We start from the raw sequence: 24,489 nt of genomic DNA, 5'->3' as shown, positions 1-24,489 counted from the left end.
GCACGCAGGAACAATGAGAGCCAGTCTCGACCCACTTTTTCAGCCTTCGGAGGTCCTTTCTGACCCATGCTGTGGCCGTTGTGTGTGTGTGTGTGTGGGGGGGCTGCTGGGGATGGGAGGAGTGGCAGAGAAGAGGCCCCTCCCACAAAGCTCAGCAGGGGATGGGTTGGATGGAGGGAGTGGGAGGGCTGGGAGGGCCACCTCCACAAAGAAACATGCTTCTCTTATTGGTGAGCGCGGCTGCATGCTGGGGCTAGGGTTTTTTTGGGGGGTGGGGTGGGGGGGTGGGAGGAAGGGCTGGTCTTAGGGATGTGATCCCTCTCCTGGCTGGCTCCAGACTGGCCACAGACTCTGCCTGCCTTCCTGTGCATTGCTTTCTCTCGCCAGGGCCACCCCTGTCCTCCCACATGTCCATCTGGCCCTGCCCGCCAGAGCCCCAGCTGCCCGTGGGCTGCCCGCCAGGCCCCCTGGCTGTCAGGCTGTCAGTTTCTGGATGGTTCTGTTGTAGTACTGCGTGATGGGGGGTGTCAGAGGGTTCCAGCTGTTGGCGTGGAGCTCGATGACCTCCAGGAGCAGGGATCGAGTCAGCATGGACTCTGAGGGGCAGAGCATCTTATCTCGGGCGCTGGCCAGGAGCTCTGTCATCATCTCGGGCAGCTGCTCCTCCAGTAGCCGGCCTGTGCTCTGAAGCTGTGGGCAGAGAAATACAGTTAGGACAGGGCTCGGGCCCCACAATGCCTCTCCCCTGACCACCTTGGTTAGGTGGACTGGGGACAAGGATAAGAAATATCTGGAATGTTCTAGGGACATGCAAGCCCAGGCAGGAATAACCCACTGTGAGATTCCACATTTAACAACCATTTGCTGGCAAGAATAAGAGGAAGCAGACTATGGCCTGCTGTCCAGGCCAGAAAGTGCCCTCACCAGAAACATGCCTCCTGTCCCTCCCGCCCCAGAACCTCCCTTCCTACAGGAAGCCTTCCCTGACTACACCCACACCTTCGTGTGGCCCCAAGGTTGGCTCCCTTGGGTGATCCAGTGGCACTGTGTTAATTTCCACTTGCCAGGGTGTCTCTAGAAATAAGCTTAGTCATTATTACCTGCATGTGTCCGTGTGGAACCCGAGAGCAGGGATGAACTCTCCTCTTTCTCTCTCTGTCCTTCTCTCTGGCCCCAATCGACCCCACCTCCCAGCCCAAGAACCTCGGCTACTCTTTTGGCAAAAATGAGGAAGACATAGGAACTGGGGCAGAAGGCTTGCTGGGCAATCCTGAGAGCCCAATGGTCTTGAAATGCCCCTTAGGAAAGAGGAGCCCCAATCTTTCTGGATCAGTGCAATCCCTGCCAGCAGTCCCTACAGGTGCTCCCCAGGAATTTCACTCTCACCCCCCTAGCCCTCCCCCAGCCTTGGCCCATCTGCTTCTCAGGGCTTCATCTTTTCCAGAGAGACTCCCTGACCTTAGGGTCAACTCTGACCTCTTTTCCTTGACTTCTCAGGAACGTGTGCTCTGCATTTACACTTACTTCATATGGTGTGTGTGTGTGTGTGTGTGTGTGTGTGTGTGTGTGTGTGTGTGTGTACATACGTGATCTACCTCTAGCCAGCCTGGAAGCTGTCTGAGGGTAGGGACCATGCTGTCTCCTTTATCCTGATTTTTCTCAAGCACCATGTACATTCCTAACTGGAGCCCAGAAAATAAACTTCGGGACTGTCTTGTGGACCTCAGCCTCAGTCTGAGCTCCTGCTGCTTCTGGCCTTCAAGCTCCTTGAATGTGGCCTTTGCAGGCTGGAGAGAGCCACCTGAGGGGTGAGCTGTTGCTGAGGACAGTCTGTGTCCTTATACTGGAGACTCCTGCCTCCCTGGGTTCCACTCCAGAATCCGAGCGACTCTAGAGTGTGCCCCAGGGCCAGCAGAGCCACCCTAGGAAGGGAGATCTCAAAGAAAGAGGGATCAGGTGTGGGGCCAGGAGTGGTGGCTCCTAAGGAGTCTCCCACATGGCAGATTCAATCAAGCTGCCTTTCCCCAACACCATGCCACTAACGTATTTGAGAGCAGCGGGTCCTCTGAACCTGCAAGTCATTGGTGTGGTGTTATGGAGTGTCATGTCTCATCTAAAGAGCAGGTGGTCTTGGGGCAGGGGACACAGGCTGTGACAGACCTATGTCCATCTGTATAGTGGACTGGTTTTCTCTCCTTCCCGCCAGTGGCTGGCTTGGTTTAGGGGACAACTCACGATGCAGAAATCTACAGCCACTCATGAAGCCATCTACCATCATCCCCTGGTACACATTTCCCCTGGGCTGGAAGATACTCCCAGCAACACCCCCACCCTGTGTCTCCCAGCTGTGAAGTGTCCGAGACTCAAAGAATTGAGGCTGGGAAATGTGAGCACCCCCTCCACGCCCCTCCTTCCCCCCAAGCGTACCTCCATAGAGCAGCAGATCACAGCGTCTTCCTTCACATCCTGAGACTGCAGGAGCTGTGGAAGAAGAGAGGGCAGACAGGAAACCAGTCAGAGTGGCGAGCGGCTGCCAGTCCTCGCAGCCAGGCTGCCTTCCCTGCCCTGCTCACTCTACACCCAGGCTTGACGCAGTTGGGTGACAAACTTCCTCCCTGGGTCAGGAGCCTCAGGCCTGGCCACGGGAGGACATCCAGCACTCAAGTACTCTTCTCCACTGGCCCAGTATTGCAAATTCAAAACCAACGCTGTGTGGATTCACCGAGACAGGAAATGCTTCCTAACCAAGGCCAACCTTCTCAGCACTTGGCTGCCCAGGGTTCCTTCTACCTGCCTGGCTCATTTCCCCAAGCTCTCTCCTTGTAAATGGAGATAAAATTAATAGAGATTTCATTATTTAGTAGAATTCAGTAGGTTTTTTAAAAAAGATATTTGGTGTCAGTAGACAATCACCACTATGTAATTCCAGAATATTCCCATCATCCCCCAAAGAACTCCATATCCACGCCTGGTTACTCCTCATGTGTCCCACACACTACCAGGGTGAAGACCAGGAAGTAGGTTCTAAAGTGAGTTGGGTGGGGGCCTCTTTCCCAGGCCAGGCCAGCATCCCACCCAGTCCACACTGGTACCAGGGCCTAGGAGGGTCCTGTGACTGTGGTAGGGCTCCAGGGGAAGGTGGGCTTGGCCCTGATTACTCCTCAGGGAGGCTGGGGACCCAATAAGGGGACCTCTGGGTAGCCTTCTGGAAGTTTCTGCTACAGTGAATTTCTCTCCCTGATGCATAGCAGAAGAAAATTCTCTTTTTTTGGGGTGGGGGGAGAGTGTAGAGTATGTATGTATTGGCACCGGGGCTTGAATTCAGGGGCCTGAGTACTGTCCCTTAGCTTTTTTACTCAAGGCTGGTACTCTACCCACTTGAGCCACAGCTTCACTTCTGGCTTTTTGCTGCTTAATTTAGATTCAGAGGCTCACATATCTTCTTGCCTGGGCTGGCTTTAAACTGTGATCTTTAGATCGTAGTCTTTTGAGTAGCTAGAATTAGAGGCATAAGCCCCTGGTGCTCAGCTGGAGAAAATCCTTAAAATAAAAGTAGCTAATTGAAATCACAAGAAGCAGAGAGGGTGAGGTATCCGAGCGGATCGACTCCTGAGATGGAGTGGGACTGGCCTCTGGGTAGGGGCTGGTGGGCAGGTAGATGTGGGCCCTGGCTAGCACATGGCAGCTGCTTAGCTCAGGCTTCTCAAGGCTCACAGGGCCCTAATCCATCCTGAGATCAGCTTCTTGGAGCCTCTAGTGTAACATTATGGGAAATTGCTCAAAGGGCCAAGCCTGGAAGGAATAGCCGCTGTGCGTCCTGGCTGTCACTTCTGCCGGTGTGGCTCTGCACTTAGGTCTGCTCAGCAGAGAAGGCCTCACAAGGTCTCAAGGTTGTCAGCATAGCCCTTTCCTTCCCTCCAAAGCCACGATCTCCTTTCTTCTGGGTCTCAAGGCCTGCTTGTCCTCAGTTTCCTAGTGATGGTTGGGATGAAGCTCCCAGCACAACCATAACAGTCCTTCCTTCTCCCATTTTCAGTTTTCATCATGGTATGGCATCCCCTCAGCAAGCCCAGAGTCCCCCCCCCCCACGCACTCCTGGGGGGCACTGCCTTGCCCCGCCCTGGTGGGGCAGTCTCTGACTGCCAGGGCAGGGGATAGATTGCCCAGGATGCTGAAGAAGAACTGTGGGTGGGTTCTCTCTCCAGCCTCTCTCTTTTGAGTTTGGTTGTTTGTGAAAGCATGCTGAGCCAAAAATCCCATGGTGCAACAGGCTCTCTTACACATGGCCTGCTGGGCTTTCTCAGGGAAGTCATGTTGGGTGGAGAGGCTTTCTTTTTCCTCTTCCTTGGCAGTTGCTGGAATACAGGGACTATGTGGAGCGAACTTGTAGCTTACAATGCAGACTTGGCCTTTTGATGCTCGTTATTGAGAGTGGGCTCATAGACTATGGTGGGCAGAACTTCACTGGTTATGGGTAAACAGCCAGGAAGTCCTTGCCTGTTACTTTTTGTGTGAATTAACAGGCTGGTTGGTCTGTCTCACTCAGAGAACCCTTGATACAGGTCCAGGGGTGGGGGAGTGCTTCCTCAGATCTGCTTTGACCCAGGCTCCTTGGGCCTCTTGCTCCTTGGTGGCTTCATAGGACTCCCTACTGGACTTGCCCTTTGGGGGTCTGGTTCCAAGTGCAAAACCTTTCCCTTCTTTCCCCTTGGCCCAAACTTCCTGTTCTGTGCCCCAATTCTTCAGGGCTCTGGTTCCCTAAGGACAGCTCACTTTTTGGGTAAATGAATGGTGCTGATATGTAGAGGGCATCAAGGACCTATGTGTGTTCTATTTGGGGTCTTCAAAAGATTATTGCCTTATTTTGAGGGGATCAAGTAGTTCTCCCATCTGTGTGTGCTCTTTTTGGGATCTTTAAGAGATGATGATTTTATTTAACCCAAAGACAAGCCCTGAAAAATAGTGTCCACTTGAACAGCTATAATAATGCTTGTTCATTTAGCTCACAGCTGCATGATTGACAGTAGCCAGAAGGTGGAGCGACCTAGGTGTCTGTTGACCCAGGAATGAATTGTCCTGATAGAATATTACTCAGCCTAAAAAAGGAGGAAGTGTTGACAGGGATGAACCCTCAAGATTATGTATGCTAAAAGAAAAAAGTCAGGCACAGACAGACAGATGATTCCCCTTACAGGAGGCACTTAGAGAAGTCAAACTCATAGAGACAGAAAGCAGGAGATGGGCTGGGTGCTGGTGGCTCATGCCTGTAATCCTAGCTACTCAGGAGGCTGAGATCTGAGGATTGGGGTTCAAAGCCAGCCTGTGCCGAAGATTCGTGAGACTCTTATCTCCAATTAACCACCAGAAAACTGGAAGTGGCACTGTGGCTTAAAGTGGTAAGGTGCCAGCTTTGAGCTGAAGAGCTCGGGGACAGCGCCCAGGCTCAGAGTTCAAGCCCCATGACAGAAAAAAAGAAAAGAAAGTAGGTGATGGTTGCCAAGGGCTGGGGTGGGGCGCGGGGAGGTAGTGTTTAGTGGGGGCAGAGTTTCAGTTTGGGAGAATGAAACAGTTTTGGAAATAGATGGCGGAGACGGTTACCCCAGAATGGACTTCGTGCTGCAGAAAAGTATACCTAAAAATGGTTAAAATGATACATTTTATGTTGTGTGTATTGGACAACAAAACACTAGGATATATATATATATATATATATATATATATATATATATATGTCATTGGCCAGAGCAAGTGCCCTATGGGCAGGAAGGCCCTCACAAAGGATCAGGAGGCCTGAGGTGGGGGACAGGCGGCCCCTCATCTGAGTCTTTGGCAGAGAGAGAGATGTGGGCGGGCTGGGGCAGGCAAGCCACCCGCGCCCTAGTACAGAGAAATGTGTTTCTTGGACGAGAATCCAAGGCAATTGTGCGAGCCCACACAGTGTTTGTTCGGAAGCGAATGCATTCCTGCCCTATTGTCTCTGCAGGAGCCTTGTTGTGGGCACACCCATCACATCCTCCCTCAGGGGGAACCAGCCAAGGTGCTCCCGTCAGGCTGTGGGAGGCCCCACAGCAACTTGGGAGAAAGAGCATCCCAGAGTCCCTGGGGAAGAGCCATGGGGCGCGGGCATGCTGCCCAAGGCGTGCCCAGGATAGAACCAGGCTGGTTCCTTGGGATGCCACCCGGCAGGGAGGGAAAGAGTGATGACGGAGGGACCTGTGGGGCTGCTTGGCCGCGCAGGCAAAGGTGAACACTGGGGAACCACAGCTTCTTGCCTTATTAGTGAGGGTGTCAACTTGAGGTGTGCTGGCCAGCCCTTCCTCACCATCCCAGCACCCCAACGGCACAAACTTCAGCCTTGGCAACAAAGACTAATCTGGCCAGGCGCCAGTGGCTCACACCTGTAATCCTAGCTACTCAAGAGGCTGAGATCAGAGGATTGTGGTTCAAAACCAGCCGGGACAGGAAAGTCCGTGAGACTCTCATCTCCAATTAACCACCAGAAAACCAGAAGGGGTGCTGAGGCTCAAGTGGTACAGCACTGGCCTTGAGCTGAAGAGCTCGAAGACAGTGCCCAGGCCTTGAGGTCAAACCCCAACGATGACAAAAAGAAAAAAAAAAAGACTAAGTGGTTTAATGCACTACTGCAAAAGTTTGGCTCAGGCCCTACCTCCAGAATCTCCCCTCCTTTTGTGCGAGGAAGAGCGACAAAAAGGTAGGATCAGGAAGTTTACTAAATACCTGGATTGGCTGCTTTGCTGGAGAACAAAGCCCATTGGAGTGCTCGAATTGGCTGTCTAGACAGATCAAAGGACCAGGGTTTGGCCTGACAAAGTGAAATTGTGGAAGAAGTCACAGGTCAGAGAAGAGAGAAAAAAGGAGAGCAGAGAGTAGAAGGTAGAGGTAGCCACAGAACTAGGCACCATGCTGACAGTGGAGAGAAAAGTGAGAAGGAGAATAGAGGCAGCTCCAGAGGAGACAGCCCCTCACAGGGCCCAAAATGGTGGCTGAGGTGGAAATTGCACATGGCTGCCAGTGTCTGAGAAATCCCCTCCAGCAGTCATGGCCCATCTATTCGGTGCTTCTGTTCACTCTGGAATCTGCATCTTAACTATGTCTTGAGATAGCACCAGAGCTGATGTTCATAGCAATGACCTTGAGTCATCACAAGAGGGTCAATTATGTCTGGCTCCCTATTCAGGGAGGCAGGGAAAGAGATAATCTACCCAAGAAAGGCTATCATCAAAAATGTGCAGCCAGCTTAGAGTCAGAAGACTTGCCACTCACTAAGAGTCACCCCAGGCATGCCACGTAATCACACTCACCTCGGTTTCCTCACCTGAGAATGGGGATAATACCAGCCTGGGATTGTTTTTAAGAGTCAACCAAGATAACACACACACACACACACACACACACACACACACACACACACACACACACACATATACACATATATATATGTACATATGGAAGATCTTTAAAAGGCCAAAGCCTGAGCTAAATGCAAGGTGTTATTATTGTGATTATATTTATATCTTTATAAACATATATCTTCCCTGCAGATCACAACACACTTAGTGTGCACCATCCCATTTATGCTCATGACACTCCTGTGGAGACAGGCAAAGGCCAAGGCATTATTATCTCTACTTAATAGACAGAGAAACCGAGGCTCAGTAGTTAAGTGGCTTGTACAAGCCAGACAGACAACAAGTCTGAGCAGAGCTAGACAAAACTTGGGTTCTGGGTCAGCATCCTCATCCTTAGAGAAAGCTTTTAATTTCTCTCAGATTAGTTAGTCCTCAGTTTGCTAGCTGAAGCACATAATTCTTAATTCTGATGACTGGTGACAATAGTCAACCTGGACCTTTACAAAATTTCTTTTGTATTGGCAACTATCCATCTATCCATCTGTTCATAAATCCATTCTTTCATCCATCTGTCTAGTCAGTCATCCATCCATCCATCTGTCCATCCGTCCATCCATCCATTCATCTGTCTATCTGTTCATCCATCCATCAGTCCAGTCAGTCATCCATCTATCCCTATCCCCCATTCATTTACCTATATATCATTCTACTCACATATCTCAATCCACCCATCTCCCAACCTACCTCCCTAGCCTCTAGCATTTATGGAAGAGTTACTACGTGCTAAGTAGTGTGAGTTCAGGGATAATAAAAACAAGATATTAATTTATGGTCTTGGTAGGAGAATCAGAGACTTGCCAGACATAAGTAGTTGGAGCATGGCATAGGAGGTGATGGTGAAAATATTCTAGGCATAATGCAGAAGAATGCAATGTGCCCAGACTAAACCTGTGAGTAAGCAGAGTGTACTAGTATAGAAGTACTCCCAGATGCCTAAAATACATGGGGCTGCTGGGGGGTGGGAGAGTACGTGATAAAGAAGGCTAGGCCATGTCCTGAAGGGCTCTAGATGCCATGCTACTGAGTTTGAATTTTATCCTATTTCAGTGTTGATATTTGCACCTTAAAAAAATTCTTTCTTGCACCGAGAGGAGAATGTACTGGAGCTAGGAGGATGGTGCTGCAGTGCGAGAGGGGGGGGCTGCAGTGGGAAATTAGGGGGCCTGGGTTAAGGCAAGCAAGCACAAAGGGAAGGGAGTGACTAGCGGTAGAGTGTATGAACAGGCAGAAGTGAGGGTGAGGAAGAGTAAAGTGAAGCTGTTGGGCACCGCCCCCCCCCCCCCCCCCCGGCTTGGCGCTTGGACTCGTGGTGATGCCAGCACATGGGACTGGAAGGGCAGGAGCAGTGGATTTTGGAGAAAGCAATGGGTTCAGCGTTAGATCAGTGGGAGAGTGATGATCGGGGCTGCACAGTACACAGGGCTCGTCAGTCAAAGCCAGAGATGTGAGTGAGGTGACCTGGGAAAGAGGAGAGGAGGAGAAACCTCAGAGGAGGAAGAAGAAGGAAGGGTAGGGATTTACGCGGAGCAGGAGGAAGTGACATCATGGAAGCCAAGAGGGTTCTAGGAAGTACAGGGTCAATAGTGTCAAATGCTCAGAAAGGTCAAGTAAGATGAACAATGACCAAAGGCCTCTGGCTTTGGTGATTAGAAGAGCGAGGGTGACCCTTGCCATGATGACTTCAGTGTGTGGTAGGGGCAGGTGAAAGGCTGGGGGGCAGGACCTGAGTAGCCGAGGGAAGGTCAGAGGTGCAGGCAGAAAGAGTTTGCCCTTATTTTCTTTTATATTTCTGTCTTTCTCTGCCTATCTCTTTCCTTCTTCTCTTTCCCCCGTTTCCTTCTTTTGTTTGGGAACTAGCCTATGGAAGAGGAAAAGGGTAGAATACCAAGAGAAAGAGATTGGCATGGGTTGATGGGAATGTTGGTTGAGATAGAACAATCTGGAGCCAGTTGAAAGGCTACCTACTGGTGGAAAGGATCAGATAGGGCCAGCAGAGGGAAGGATCAAATGAATGGATCAGAGCTAGGTGTGGTAGCTTACACCTGTAATCCCAAGCACCCTGGAAGTTAAGGTAGGAGGATAGAGAGTTCAAGGCCAACCTGGTAAATCCAAGGTAAATCTTCCTCTCTAAAACAAATAAAAGCCAGGCACTGGTGGCTCATGCCTGTAATCCTAGCTACTCAAAAGGCTGAGGTTCAAAGCCAGCTTGGGCAGGAGAGTCCATGAGTCTCCAATTAACTACAAAAAAGCTGGAAGTGGGCTGTGGCTCAAGTGATAGAGCTCTAGCCTTGAGCAGAAAAAAGCTAAGGGACAGAGCCCAGGCCTTGAGGTCAAGTCCCAGTACCAGCACTAAAAAACCCACCACCAACAAACAAAACAGAACAGACATGGATCAGCTGAAGGGATATTGTATTCTGAAGATGGGAGGAAGGGGGCTGGTACCTGGGCTATGGGCGAAGCTATGAAGTTATGAAGTTAGGCCCTTTTGTGCCTGCTTGCATTTCAGAGACCCTTTGGAAAGGAGACCAGCCCTCAGATGTCACTTTTCCACTAGTCAAACAAGCAGTCTTGGTAAGGTGGCTAGAGTCAGATGTCAAGGAAATGCATGCTTCGGAGCTGGCCTTCAGTCCTAGCTTGTGCTTGTGGTCTGGTTGGCAGCGTGCATGCGGGCTGGGCGGGCACCCTAACTGTGGACCGGGCATCCCACAGGGAATCATTAGCCTTCTTTCTGCCGAGCTTGCAAACCACCCTGTACAACGTGGTGGCAGTAAATGTCACAGGGGGAAATGCTTCATCTCACAGCTGGTCCCAGGGGGTGGAAATGTAATCTGGGGCCTGGAGCAGACACCAAATCCTTCTGCAGACACTGGAGCCAGAGGACAGGGGCCACAGCTTCAGTGGCTCCTCTTGGGGATCAAGCTGCGGTCAGTCGCCTGGACAGGAGGGGAGCTCTGGGAATCCCCAGGACCCCGGGGTTGGATGTGGAACACCAGGAAAGCCAGTCGTGTCTGTAGCCCACGCCTCCCAGCTTCGCCTCAGGTGCCCTCTCCTCCCTGCTAGAAGCTCTGCCTGTCCTCTTTGGCTGTACTATGCTCACAGCCCTAGGATTTTCTAGATAGAAGCCACTTAGGCAGCTCTGAGGTCCTCCTTTCCCCAGGAGTTTCCTGAAGGTAAACCTTTGCATGCCTCCTCTGTCACCTGGCTTACATTTTAAAACCCAGACTATGCATTATACAGCACATAATTCACGTTAGAAATAGAGCAAAATGACTTCCCAGCTGGGTGCCGGTGGCTACTCAGGAGGCAGAGATCTGAGGATGGCGGGTCAAAGCCAGTCCAGGCAGAAAAAGCCAAGAGACTCTTCTTTCCAATTAACTACCAAAGAGCCAGAAGTGGAGTTGAAGAGAGGAAGGCCTGAAAGGCTGGGAACTCTTCCAAGGGCCCCTCCCCCACCCCAGATCTCTTGACCTGTTAGTGGCTGGGACTCTAGCCTGTTCCCTTTACCTTCCCAAGTCCAGAGGCGCCCGCCCCCCTTTTTTTTCCTTTTTGGTTTTGGAGTTTGAACTTAGGGCCTCAAACTTGCTTACTAGGTATTCTACCATTTGAGCCACACGCCCGATCCTTTAGTCCCCCACTTACAAAGTAGGGTGGTGGCCATCCCTGCCCCTAGTGAGGGGAGGCTGTCCTGTAAGGACAGAAGGGCATGTGAGCCTCAGGCCTCCCTTGAGCCTGCTGGCCTCCTCATTTGCAGTTTCCTTTCACCAAGGAACAGAGTGGCATCAGGATGGAATCCAGGTAGCTGGCACGTGGCCCACTGCGCTCACATGGAGAGACAGAAAAGCAATCACTTTCCTGGCCTCCTGCGGCCTAGCTCAGCCCGGAAAGCCAGCCCAGGGGGATCTGGACCGTCACCCCACACCACCTACAACTTGTGTCTGACGCAGCATCAAATAGCAACCTGAATCACAGTGGGTTGGGGTTGGCTGGGGGCCAGGCCTTGGGCTCTGGGCAGGGACTGAGTCAGAACTCCGAGGTTCATTGCACCAGGCTGGGATTCCGGGTTGCTCTAGGAGAAGGGAGAGAGCAGGGGATGGGTGGGGGGTGGGGGGTGGGGGTGGGGTTACCAGGTGGCGCTTTGCCCCTAGCTAGATCTCCTCTGTCACTCTTGGACCCAGCTCCTCACTTTAGCCCACCTGAGGCCTGGACTTGACCCCACTGGCTTTGTGGGGAGGGTGTGGCAAACTTTGGGTAGAAGGAACTAGCTGTCTGCAAAGGCATTTTCCGTTCTCTAAAGTAAACAATCAAACAGGAAATTAATCGAGAAATCCACATCAGCGGAAGGTTCAGGTTGTGATTTTCACAGCCGTAGCGCCAGGAAGTTCAAGGTTATAGTTCCCATAGCAACTTGCCTGTAGAATCAGTGACTGCTGGACTAGAACAAGACTTAGGGAGGTCAAGGAGGCCGGTGCCCTGCCTTCAGGAACCATCGCGCCGTGAGTCTGAGTCGTCTGGAGTAGATTGCTATTCTGAAGAGCCACAAGGCTGGGGTGTCCATTCCCAGTGCTGAAAATGAGCAGCCTGGTGAACTGGTGAGCGGTTGACCGCTAAGGAATTCGGCTGTCCCGCGTTTCCTATACCCCAAATCCCACTATTTCCATACCCCTATATTCTGTGGGGATGGGGATGGGGATGATGATGAAGGCGGCCTGCCTACTTTACAGGCCTCACCCCTCCAGTGAGGGGTGAGCATTATACACTCAACTTTACCGTCTACCTTTCCTAGTAGCCTCCTCCCATCTCACCCCATCTCAACAGGCTCTGGCTCATGTGATCGGCCTTTAGTCCACCTGGCTGGCTGCTTCTCTTTGGAGACTGACAAGTCCAAGAGCTACCAAAGAAGCCACTAGGGTACAGCTCGATTCCTTAGACATTCTCTTCTGCCATCCCTGGTTCCTTGGCAGGCCCAAACATACCATATTAAAGTACTATTTTACCAGGTGCTGGTGGCTTAAGCTTGTAGTTCTGGCTACTCAGGAGGCTGAGATGTGGGGATCAATGGTTTGAAGCCAGCCCAGGCAGGAAGGTCTGTGAGACTCTTATCTCCAATAAACCACTCAGAAAATGCCAGAAGCGGTGCTGTGGCTCAAGTGGTAGAGGGCTAGCCTTGAGCAAAAAGAAGCCAAGGACAGTGCTCAGGCCCCGAGTCCAAGGCCCAGGACCAGCCGGGGGAGGGGGGTGGAAACTAAAGTAATAGTTCAATGCACATTCATGCTCTCCTACAGATAACCAGGGGTTATAGAAACCGCCAACTTGGCCTTTGGGGTGAGGGGTTGTGTGTCTTGGGTGGGGTTTTCTTTTGTGTGAGAGCAGCGAGGAGTCTCTGCCTGGCAGGAAAGGAGATAAGGACGTTTGGAGCTCCACCGAGGAGGAAACAGTCTGGAATCCTTCCCCTAGCGTCATGCCGCCCTCCGGCTGAGATAGCTGCTGATAGTCCTCGCTCTTATCAGTGCGGCTGGGGAGACACAAGTAGAACGGGAGCGGGCACTTCCTGGGCACGGGGCCTGTGGCAGAGGGTGCCCAGCCTCCTGTTCAGCTGCCAGCCTGGCTCCGGAGCCAGTGCCCGAAGTGAGCAGGGCAGGGGCAAGTGAGAGGCCGAGAAGTGGCGCCTGTCGGAGAGACAGAGTGTCTCCCTGATTTCCTAACAGGCCCAGCGCATGCCAGGGCCCAGCGGGCAGCTCACCAGGCTGGGCCTCGCTTGCGAAACTGTCCTTTCCTCCCCTCTAGGTGAGCTTCCTGGGCACAATCATGCTACTGTCCGGTCCCTTCAAGTCTCCCAACTGCAAGGGCACTGCCCAGCTTGCCTACTCCCTACTTTCTCTCATCTTCAACTGATTCCATCCAGTCAAGGATGGTGAGCACCCTAGATGGATGGAAGGTTTCCCTGGGGAGCAAGCTGCTCCTTGCAGGAGGTCAGGCAGGGCATTGTGGACGGAGGGCTGGTGTACCCGGGGGCCATCGGTGGGGCTGTGCTGACCCACTGCTCCCTGAGCTGGAAAGAAGCTTCTTTAGAGGTTCTTGGTGGTATGAGTACAGTTGCACCCGAGAGTTGGTTCTTCCCAAATAATGCGGGCTGCCACTAGTTTTAGACAGTACAAGGACCCTGGAGGCAGGGGAAGCCACATACGGGCCCGCTGTCCTGCCACTGACCACATCTTTCCCTGCAGGTATGACCCTCCTGTTTGTAAGAATAAACATCTACAGAAGGCTGGTTCCCAAACAGGGGTGCTGCCTTGCAGGGGTGGGGCCTGCTGCAGAAGCCCATCTGAGGACTGTTCCTTGGGTGAGGAAGCTCAGCTGGCTGTGTGTGGGGTTAGGGCGTAAGGCGGTAACGAAGGACCAACTGGGCAGGGACAGCTGGGCACGGGACAAGCTCTGTCAATGTTCAGAGAATAATAGGGCTGTGCTAGGGGCATAATTAGCATTGTGCTCAGAGTAGCAGCCACCCAACAGAGGGGCAGACAGGCCTGGGCTGAGCAAAGGGCTTGGGGCAGCTTGGGGATGTCACTGGGATTCGATGAGTTCTCTTGCCAAGTCTAAGGAGACTTGGAGATAAGAGGATTTAATTGGCACCTGGAAGTTTGTTTGGCTTTAGAGCTTTACCCTTAGCAGAATATACATTTTAATAATGGGGCAGGCTCTTTTTAAATGGAGATGATCTTTTCAGATGAATGAGCATGTGAGTCAATATTCTGTATTCCCAGTGCATTCTTACTGTGTTCAACTGACCAGGCTACAAGGAGATAAAGTGCTTAGCCTGGCATTCCTGCTCATTGGCTCATTTCCATGGGGGCCTACCCCCTTCTCCCTCCCCTTCCAGACCTCCGTGCAGCCAAGCTCATCTGTTCACGGGCCAGAGGAACTGTCTTGTCCTCATCTGCCTCCAGCTTTTGCCTGTCACTCTCCTCTCCTCCAGGCAAGTCCAATCACAAGACTCACCTCCACCTCTTCTTTCTCCTCCTCCTCCTTCTTCCTTTCCTTTCCTCCCCCTTTCCACCTCACCACTCCTACCCCCTGGAGTTTTTCTCCTCCAAATCTCCATGGCCAGAGGCAAGCCTGGGGTATCTATCGGGTTCCAGCCCTGTCTAGTGACTATACTGAGTATTTAATTTTTTTATTTTTTGTCAGTGGTGGGGCTTGAACTCAGAGCCTGGGCTCTGAGTGCTCAAGGCTAGCACTCTACCACTTTGAGCCACAGTGCCACTTCCAGTTTTGTAGTGGTAACTGGAGATAAGAGTCAGCCCAGACTGGCTTTGAACTGTGAGATCCTCAGATCTTAGCCTCCTGAGTAGCTAGGATTACAGACGTGAGCCATTGGCGCCTAGCCTATCCAGATTAGTTTTCACTTTGTACTGCTCACCCAGGACCCAGTCGGCCCTCTCAGAGGATGTGGGGCTGTTTTCTGGGATAAAGCCTCAAAGAGCTTGGAGGATAATAACATTCATTCATTCATTCATTCATTCATTCATTCAACAAGGAGGCTCAGACCCCAACCATACAGAGCAATTACAGAGCAGGTATGACAGATGTTATACACTCAGATCAGTCTGAAGGGAGACTGACTGATAATAATCCAGACTGAGCCACCTTCCCATCAGTTTGTGCAACTCAGGAGTCACCTCTCTGGCTCTGGGCTGGAGCATGGTGATAGCCTCCCTAGTGTGTGTTGGGGGCAGTGGGGGGGGGGGGGGAATGCCTCAGGGATGACAGGTGACTGACGTGAACCATTCAGGACAGAATCTGGCACACGGTTGGCTCTGCTCCACCAGCCATGGCTCATGGCACAGGTTGTTGGTTGGTGACAGACAGAACCCCATTCATCTGTGAAGGGGAGGAGGTTCCGAGAAGGCTTCCTAGGGGAGAGGACTTTCCAGTAGAGAGAGAGAGAGTGGGGTGAGGAGGGAGAAGGAGACACTACAGGCAAGAAGATGGCACCCACTGAACATCCCCAGTGTTCTAGGAGGGGGACAAAGCAATGCTAAAGAGGGTGGGGGAGGGGAGAAGAGGTCCATTTGGAAGGGTGATGGGTAACTTGGGTGGAAGGTGACGGTAGCCTAAGTAGACTTAGGTGAGAGAAAAGTGGTGGCCAGACCCCAAATCCCTCTAAGAGCTGCCCATAGCCCTTGGGGACTGGTGAGGTGGGGTGAGGAAGAGGAAGAGAGAAAGAATGGGTGGGGTGGGCCATTTGAACCCGGAGCTGGCTGCAGATGCATTGGGAGATCCTCAGCTTCTGGTACAGAATGGCTGAAGAAGGCCATTTAGCCCGGAGCTGCTCAGTGTCAGCTGGCTGCTCAGCCCTTTGGATTTTGACTGCAGCAGGCTTCCTGTGCAGGGCAGATGGTTAAAAAGCATTCCTGACTTCGACCCACTGGTACCAGGGAACTCCCTTAGCAGCCACAACCCCAAATGGCTCCAGATCTTGCCAAATGCTCTCAGTTGAGAACCACAGCTCTAGATCAGAGGTCACGAATCCAGAGCTCACCAATCAAGTCCTGCCTGGGTCTGCTTTATGTATGGGCATATGGTCTAGAGAGCTAAGAATGGTTTTTACATTTTTAAATGTTTGAAGAAAATGTAAAAAGGAGAACAATATTTGGCAACATGTAAAAATTATGCAAAACTCAAATTTCAGTGTCCATAAAAAAACTTTTGTTGGAATCATCACTGACATTCACTTACATATTACCCATAAACCAGGCAGGGTGGCACATGCCTGGAATCGTAGTGTTCTAGGAGGTTCAAAGCTAGGGTGAACTACACAGTGAGACCCCATCTCAAGGCAATAATTACAAAGCCCCCCAAATCTAATATCTCCAGATGTGTTTGAGCTTTGATAATAGAGCTAAGGCTCAAACGGGTCTGTGGAGTTGTTCATTCAGGTTAAGTATTCTTTATTGGAAATGCTTGGGGTCAGAAGCATTCTAAATTTGGAACTTATAGGACAAGGAAGAAAGAAGACTCATTGGAGCGATGGTTTCCTCCTCCCCAAGATTTTGGAGTATTTGTGTATCCACAATGATGTGAGATGTCTTGGGAATGAGATCCAAGTCTAAACATGAAATTCATTTATGTTTCCTATGTTTCTTATACCCATAGCCTGAAGGTGATTTTATACAATAGTTTAAGTAACGTTGCACATGACATCCAGTTTCATGGTATGGAATTTTCCATGCATGAAGTCATCAGGTAGATACTCAAAAGAGTTTTGGATTTTGAAACAGTTTGGATTTTTGATTCCCAATCACTTGAGTGATGGTCTTGCCAAAGACCACGCTACTGACTTGATGGGGCAGAAACCACCCAGGGAGACAGCATGTAAGGGCACTAGTCTTTTGAAAATCCTAGCTCTAGTCTAAAGGACGAACGTTAGATAGTTCCTAGAGAGAAATGTGGGATCAAGGAATTTCTCCCCCTCAATGGACTGCCAGAGAAAGGAACTCACTAGATGAGGAAGAGAGAAGAGGACCCATTGGGGAGAGAGAGCTCTAGGAAGGAAGGGACAGTGCTGGAATTGGGAGTGACTGAGCAGGTCACCACCTAGGTGGACAGGCTGCCCAAAATAGGCTAGAACAAGGCAAGTTCACCGTAGCTGTGGTATAGTTTGGGCCAGCCTGTGGGCCGGTGAGATAATTAAAGCCAGCCAGGGTTATGTAAGCAGACTTAGATAGCAGCTTGGGTTGAGAAGAAAGATACTTAAATCTGGCTTTAGGATTATTTTAAAGTCTTACTCTATTATTTGTGTTTATATATAAATGAGTCTTTCTTCAAGCTATGTGCTATCTTTGTTGCAAAATTACACAGAAAAAAAATCCCCAAGGGGGTGATTTTATATCATCATTCTGCTTTTTTGTAGTTGAACATTTTTTAGAAGACCTTAATTTTTTTTGGCAGGGCTGGGGGTTGAACCTAGGATCTTGTACATGCTAAGTCAGTGCTCTACCACCGAGCGACATTTCCAGCCCAACAACAACAACAAAACATGTCCACATTTGAAATATTTGGATGGATTGTCACAAAGGGTACACCCTGGTGTTACCAATATCTGGGCTGGTCAAGAACTGGAACTTCTGTTGCACTCAGAATCTTCTTGGGCTCCTTTCGCTGCCTATCCTTAGGTCACCCTACTTTGACTATTTTAAAACTCCCATTTCTGTATGGATTCTGGGGGCATCAGAGGCAAACACGCTTCCATGTGTATGAATGAGGGGCGGTCCCATCAAGGCCCAGCAGCTTAGAGAGCCTCCCCTGCCTTGGCATTTCCCTTCTGCAGTACCACAGGATTCTGGGAGTCAAGGGGGGTGGGAACTCCCATTCTCTTGAGCTGTGGCTGGAAGCCCAGAACTGAATGAGCCGATCTCTAATGTTCCCCAAGTCCTACCCTGGGGTTAGGAAGCTGATTCCCCCATCTGGACTTCAGTCTCTCAAGTTGGATGCGCTTTCACTCACTGTGTTTGATACTCATTCATTTGTTCATTAGGTGTTGGGGATCTAACCCAGGGCCTCAAGTGTGCTAAGCAGGCTCTGTACCTCCAGCCCTGTGCATGTCTGCCTTTTAATTTTTCCTTTTCCTTTTCTTGCAAGGGCTTGAAGTGAGGGATTCATTCTTGTTAGGCACATCCTCTACCACTTGAGCCATATCCCCAGACCTTTATACTGTTTAGTTATTTTTCTTTTTTTTTTTAAAGATTTTATTTATTTATTAATTAAATTTTCTTGACAAGGTGTTGTGCAAAAGGGGTACAGTTACATAATAGGGCAGTGTGTACATTTCTTGTGATATCTTATCTCACTTTTCTTTCCCTTCCCTAGATCAGGTAGGCATATATATAATACACAGTGTACCAAAAACATATACAGTAGCCACGTGGCATACGCCAAAGGAAATTCACCTAGTGTTTAGTTATTTTTCAGACAGGGTCTTTGTTCTGATAGGTAGTTTTTGCCTGGGAACTGCCTTAAGTTGTAATCCTTCTGTCTATACTTCCGGCATGGTTGGGATTATAGGTATGTACCACCATATGCAGTCTCCTATGTTTGACTTTCGGTACAGCATGGTTCCTTTGTGAAGATCTGATGAAAATTCGGGCCACTTCTTCTAGTAAAACACATCTACACAGACTCACAGGTGCTGACATCCAATTTCGGTGGATTCTCAGACATGAAAGGCCACCCACTGGCTCTGGGTAATTGGTGACCTTTACATACTCCAACCTAAATGCTCAATGAAAATGTCTCTTGAGTGTAGAAAGGTGACTGCTTCTATGAGTTGCAAACACAGTCTCTCTCTCTCTCATCAGTTGTGGGGCTTGAACTCAGGGCCAGGGCACTGTCCTTGAGCCTCCTTGTGCTCAAGGCTAGCACTCTACCACTTGAGCCACAGTACCACTTCTGGTGTTTGAGTGGTTAATTGGAGATAAGAGACTCCTGGGAACTTTTCTGCCAAGGCTGGATTCAAATCAACATCCTCAGATCTCATCCTGAGTAGGCAGGATTACAGGTGTGAGCCCCCAGTGCCTGGGCATAGCCACTGTCTCTTGTTACCAGGAAGATCATGAGTCATTATCAGTGTCTGCTCAGGCTGTGGCTGGATAGCTCTATGGTGAAGACATAAGGCCAGGGCAGTCAATCAAGGTACCATAATAATTCTCTACCGTGTGCCTATCACTTGACAGGTTTGACCTCTTGTCCCTTCCGCAACTAGACAGAGGCAAAGGCTCTGTTTTCCCATTTTACTGATAAAACCAGGCATCACAAAGGTTGAGCAACAAGCTCCAGCCCCCACCCCACCCCCAATCCTTCCCATTTCCCTCCTCCTGGGGGAGCTTTCAGCTTCCTCCTCATTTCTGCCCTGCGGAGCCCCAAGGTTGGGAGGGAATTTCTCATGAAAATGGCTCAGTGCGCCCAGCTCCACGCAAGCAAATGAGTCACAGGAGCCCTGCCGTGCTGGGTCTCCAGGGGCTCCAGACATACTTCCTGTGTCTGGGCCGGAGCCCTGGGCAGTGTGAGCTGGCAGGCGGATCTCCCTGGGCTGTCTGGAGATAGGCGGACACCCAGTTCTGCATCCTGAGACAATGGGGCCTCACATGACAGACTGTGTCACCTCTGGCCCTTGGGTTTTGTAAACTGTAAGCCTGAGGATGAAGGTCGGCCTAGATCATAGTTCATGGTGTGCAATTCCTCTGCCTGAAGTATCCATATTGGCTGGAGGGTTGCAAGTTCTTCCTCACAACAGTGAGCCTTACACTTCAATGTGCATTAGAGTCACCTGAAGGGGAATTTTCCACTCGAGAACCACAGTATAGCTGAGGGTCGATAAACTACAGCTACTAAGATCTGCCACAGCTTGTTTATTCATAGCCCATCAGACAAGGAGAGAGAGAGAGAGAGAGAGAGAGAGAGAGAGAGAGAGAGAGAAAGAGACTCTACCACTTGAGCCACAGTGCCACTTCTGGCTTTTTCTATATATGTGGTGCTGAAGAATCGAACCCAGGGCTTCATGCATGTTAGGCAAGCACTCTACCACTAGGCCACATTCCCAGCCCCACTTCTAGCTTTTTGCTGGTTAACTGGAGATAAGAATCTCACAGACTTTTCTGCTTGGGTTGACTCCAAACTGTGAGCCTCAGTTCTCAGCCTCCTGCGTAGCTAGGATCACAGGTGTGCCAACAGCACCTAGCCCAAGAACAGTTTTTGTTTTTGTTTTAAAAACAAGTTTAAATAGTCAAGAGAAGGGGTGAGGGTAGAAACCAAAAGAAGACTATGTTGTGACACATACAAATTACATGAAATTCAAATTTCGGTGTCCATAAATAAGGTCTCATTGGAATACAGTCACTCTCATTTATTTGCATACCATCTAGGCTGCTCTTCCTCCTGCTCTTGGGACAGAGCTGAGCCTTCTAGAAAGAAAAGGACTCCCATGAGTCACAGTGATACTTGGAGCACTACAAGGTTAAAACTGATTTTTCCTGTTGATTTGCAATGCCTAAAACATTTACTATTTGACCCTTCATGAGAAGTTTGCCGGACTGGAAAGGAAAGGAGAAGAAAGGCAAGGCAAGACGGGAGAGCTTGGAGAAGATGAGGAAGAGGAAGGAGGAAATGAGTCATCAGGGGGTATGGATCCCAGGAACCCCCTGTGCTGTGCTAGGCCAGCACTTGGCTGCTTTGAGGGTGACTTGGAAGGTCCCTCTGAGCAATCAAGCTCTTCCCGTTGTGTTGTTTGTATGCAAATCTGCAACTGCAACTTCATTTCTGGAACTGGCGCCCTTGGCTGGGAGACCCCCCCTCGGGAGGGAGGGCAGGCTTCAGGTATATAGGAAAGCTTTATCCAGGTGGAGGTGTGTGTGTGTGTGTGTGTGTGTGTGTGTGTGTGTGTGTGTGTGTGTGTGTGTGTGTGTGTGTGTGTGTGTGTGTGTGTTCATAATCACCTTGTCTTTTTCCTGTGGGACCCCCATTTCTTCCTCTCCCCATCTCCTTCTTCCTATCTAAAGGTGGCAGCTAGCTGGAGGCCCGGGGCAGGCCTTAGGAATGTCAGTCTGACAGGAGAGCGCTTAGGGGCAGGTGAGGAGGGATTAGAAAGAGCAGATGGCGATCATGGAAAAGGCCTCTGCCCCAAGGCTGAGGACCCCGATTCTGCACTGTAACACGCTTCTTCCCATCAGCAAGAGGCAACAGATGCTGGGAGTCCATCGGGGCCACCCTCATTCCTCAGACCCCACAAGGCCTTGAGCCTGCAGGATTTGCCAAGCAAGTCTCGACTCCAGCCCCGGGATTCCAGGTATTTTCCCAGCCAGCCCCACCTCAGCTAATTGCTTTCCAGTCAGCTAATCCTTGGCCCACGCCCTCAGCTCCAGCCAGGCAAGCCACCTCTGTGTGGCCAGCAGTAGGTTCCGAGACTTCCCATGGCTGATGGCCAAGCCCAGGGCAGCCTCTCCACTCACCTTGCCCAAACCACATCCTCCTTGCCCTTCCTCACACCTCACCCTCACCCTCTGACTAACATTTCCAAACCAAGCGGACAAAGCACAGTCCGGACCTACAGAACCACACGGAAGGATTCATTCCCTTCCTATCTCCTCTCCCAAGATCGGTCACTGCTGCTATCAGGCAAGGACAATTAGCAAAGAGTAGAGCTGGACCTACTGTTCAAGTCTCAGAGCTAATTGTTTTAAGCACGGCTTTGGCTTTAATTACAGGATAATTAGTTACTGCATATATGTTTGCATTTCCACAAGTGTGTTTGCATTTACTTCCTAAGTCTGCCTTTTAACCCTGGGAAACTAGATTCAGCAAATACTTTTGTTTCAATACCTCTGAGTAAGGGAGAAGGTCTTAATTACAGAAGTGGTCATCCCATATAATCAAAAGGGTAGTGAGAGAATGTGCTAATTGTGTCTTGTCTGTTCTGGGCCCTGATTTCTGTTTGTGCATTGTGAAGAGTTGCTGGCAGCTGCCTGCCCTGCTGGTTCTTTTCACTTTGCCACTCCAGTCACAGCCCTTCTCTTCCCTTTCCATGCCCACCTCCCTTCTTCATCGGGGACCAGAAGGATTGCCTTTTACAGATCCTGCCAGGAAGCTCTGCCAGCCCTCACTGAGGCTCAACGCTCATTCCTCCCCATTTCCTTCTGAGCATGCAGAGAGAGGGAAGTCATGAAAAGTACTTTTGACACTTTAGGGATTCAGGACTATCAATCCTAGATGCTAGACTTCACATCCGGCATAGACACCAGTCAGATATGGTCACAAGTACTTGCAGTGTGTCTAGTCCCAGTCAAGAGGTACCACCAGTGTGAAATATGCACTTGCTTTCACAGACTTCACTAATAAAAAGTGAAAAAGAGTAAGAAACTGTCTTATTGAGATGGGTGTAATCTCAGCACTTGGGAGGCTAAGACAGGGGAAGGATCATGAGTGCCTACTGTCTTCCCATGCACTGCTCCTTCTGACTACAAGAAAAGGGATGGTTCAGAGGCTTCTTTGTATAGGGCCTGGCCCAGGCTACCTGTGACCCACAGATCTAGGTCCAACAATAAGGGCCTAGCCTCCAACTGGGGCTTATAGTGGCCAGAAAAGACAAAAAGGGGGCTTCTGACTGTCACCCATTCAGCCTGGTACCTCCTGATGGCATTTCCCTGAGGGGGGCAAAGCAGCCAGAGCCCCAAGCTAGATGTGAACAGTGGCTCTGGAGGCCCAGGGCATGGTGGGTTGTGGTGTGAGTCTGTGTGTTTCAGTACCACTAGCTTTTGGCCCAGGGCATAGCTTCTCCCTTCTGCTATGAGGAGGTGCAGGACAGGGCCAAGAAGGCTGAGTGGAGCAGCAGGAAAGGCTTGGAGATGGAGCTGGGGGCAGGGCGGGTCACTGTAGCCATCTCCCACTTGAGATAAGCAATCTTTTTTGTTTTTTGCCAGTCCTGGGCCTTGAACGCAGGGTCTGAGCACTGTCCCTGGCTTCCTTTTGCTCAAGGCTAGCACTCTACCACTTGAGCCACAGCCCCACTTCGGCTTTTTCTATATATGTCGTGCTGAGGAATCGAACCCAGGGCTTCATGTGTAAGAGGCGAGCACTTTACCAGTAGGCCATATTCCCAGCCCTGAGACAGGCAATCTTTTAACTTTTGACTTGCTGGGCCATCTGAAGTTACTGATAACCCTATTTTACCCCACAGCACCTGGCTTGTTATTTTGTAAAGACACAGGTCATTGTCTCCTCTCTCTCTCTCTCTGTGTCAGGTAATCTCTCCACTGGACTTGCCTTTAGAGACTGTCCCAGGTTGGCTCTAACTTCACTGAGGCTGGTTGGTGCCCTGTGATCCTGTTGTGTGTAGCTTTAAACTTGATGGGTCTACAAATCTGGACAGATTCATGTGAATGCACACATGTCTATGACTCTGGCAAGACAGAATCCCACCTATTCCAGTCCAACTCGGGGATCAGAAGATTTGTCCCTGCTCTGCAGAAGCAGGGGCCTCACAAAGTTCAGACATTAATTACTGAGTTAGAATATTTCTCAGAATTACAAGGCATGGCCCCAGGAGACAAGAGGCTGGAAGAGGAGAAGGAAGGGGGAGGCTCGTTTGCCTTGGGGTGAGGGGGTAAGCAGACTGGAGTCTAGGTGAGGAGATATTGCTGCTGTCTCCAGGGGACAGGCCAGAGTCACCTTTTGGAAGCACTGAGGCCAGGACAGAGATTTATAGCCCACTCTGCACTGGGTAAAGTCTAGGAACGGGATGTTGGAATTTACTGTTGATTCTGAGCAGAGAAGTTTTGACAAGTTTACCTCTCCCCTCCCTCCGGAGGCCTTCAATGGAGAGTTCCTGCTAGAAAATGGCTATGTGAATGAAAATGGCTTAACAGGAAGGGGAGAAAGGGAAGCGCTTTCTCTTTTTTTGGAGTTGAAGGTCCCATGGAGAGATCTGGAAGACTGGGGGTTCACTGGGGCTCTACCACTTAATCTTGCTATGAAAAATGCAAATCATCAGGGGAAAGTACTCCCATTCCCATACCCTTTCTAGGGTGTACTTATTCTCTGGTGAGCCCAGGCATGCTCAGTTCTCTCTATTTTAGAGAAAACATCCAAGCCTGAACCCACACCACCCTCCAAAAGAGAAACGGTGTGTCCTCCCCCCCAGCCGCCTGCACTGACTGAGTGGTTTGGCAATCTCTGAGCTCCAAGATTGTTTAAAAATGGTTCTGGCTGGGAGACTGATTTCCCTTTTGAAACTGGGGTCTGGTGGAAGCTGGTATTTTTATAACTCCAGGCTCTCTATCGGATCCTGTGTTCCTGTGGTTGCTAAGGGGACTGCTGGCTTCATATTTCACGTTTCAGCGTGCAGAGCTTGGCGAGGGGATGGGGTGGGGGTGGGGAGAGGGCTGGGAGGGCGGTGGGCTGGGTGGACACTCCAGTCCAGGATCCAGGCAGGGCTGCAGTGGGGGGGGGGGGGGGCTGTGTGGATTTGGGGGACTATGCCGGAGGGAGGGGGGGTGGTCTGAAGGGTCAGCAA

The 24,489-nt window shown here is 50.5% G+C and overlaps 1 protein-coding gene across 3 annotated transcripts in view; it reads right to left on the bottom strand.

Moving 5' to 3' along the window:
• Positions 1 to 267: 267 nt before the first annotated feature.
• Ctif (cap binding complex dependent translation initiation factor) overlaps positions 268 to 24,489 on the bottom strand; it is a 221,716-nt gene continuing 197,494 nt past the window's right edge. For all 3 annotated transcript variants that reach the window (XM_048363533.1, XM_048363534.1, XM_048363536.1), the window contains 2 exons: positions 2,428 to 2,481; positions 268 to 690 (listed from right to left, as the gene is read on the bottom strand). In XM_048363533.1, coding sequence (XP_048219490.1) covers positions 475 to 690; positions 2,428 to 2,481 — 270 coding nt within the window. In that variant the 3' untranslated portion in view covers positions 268 to 474. The remainder of the gene's footprint in view (positions 691 to 2,427; positions 2,482 to 24,489) is intronic.

This window comes from Perognathus longimembris, chromosome 15 (assembly GCF_023159225.1).
Source record: "Perognathus longimembris pacificus isolate PPM17 chromosome 15, ASM2315922v1, whole genome shotgun sequence".
NCBI classification, from domain to species: domain Eukaryota; kingdom Metazoa; phylum Chordata; class Mammalia; order Rodentia; family Heteromyidae; genus Perognathus; species Perognathus longimembris.
This window is presented reverse-complemented; position numbering and strand designations above follow the sequence as displayed.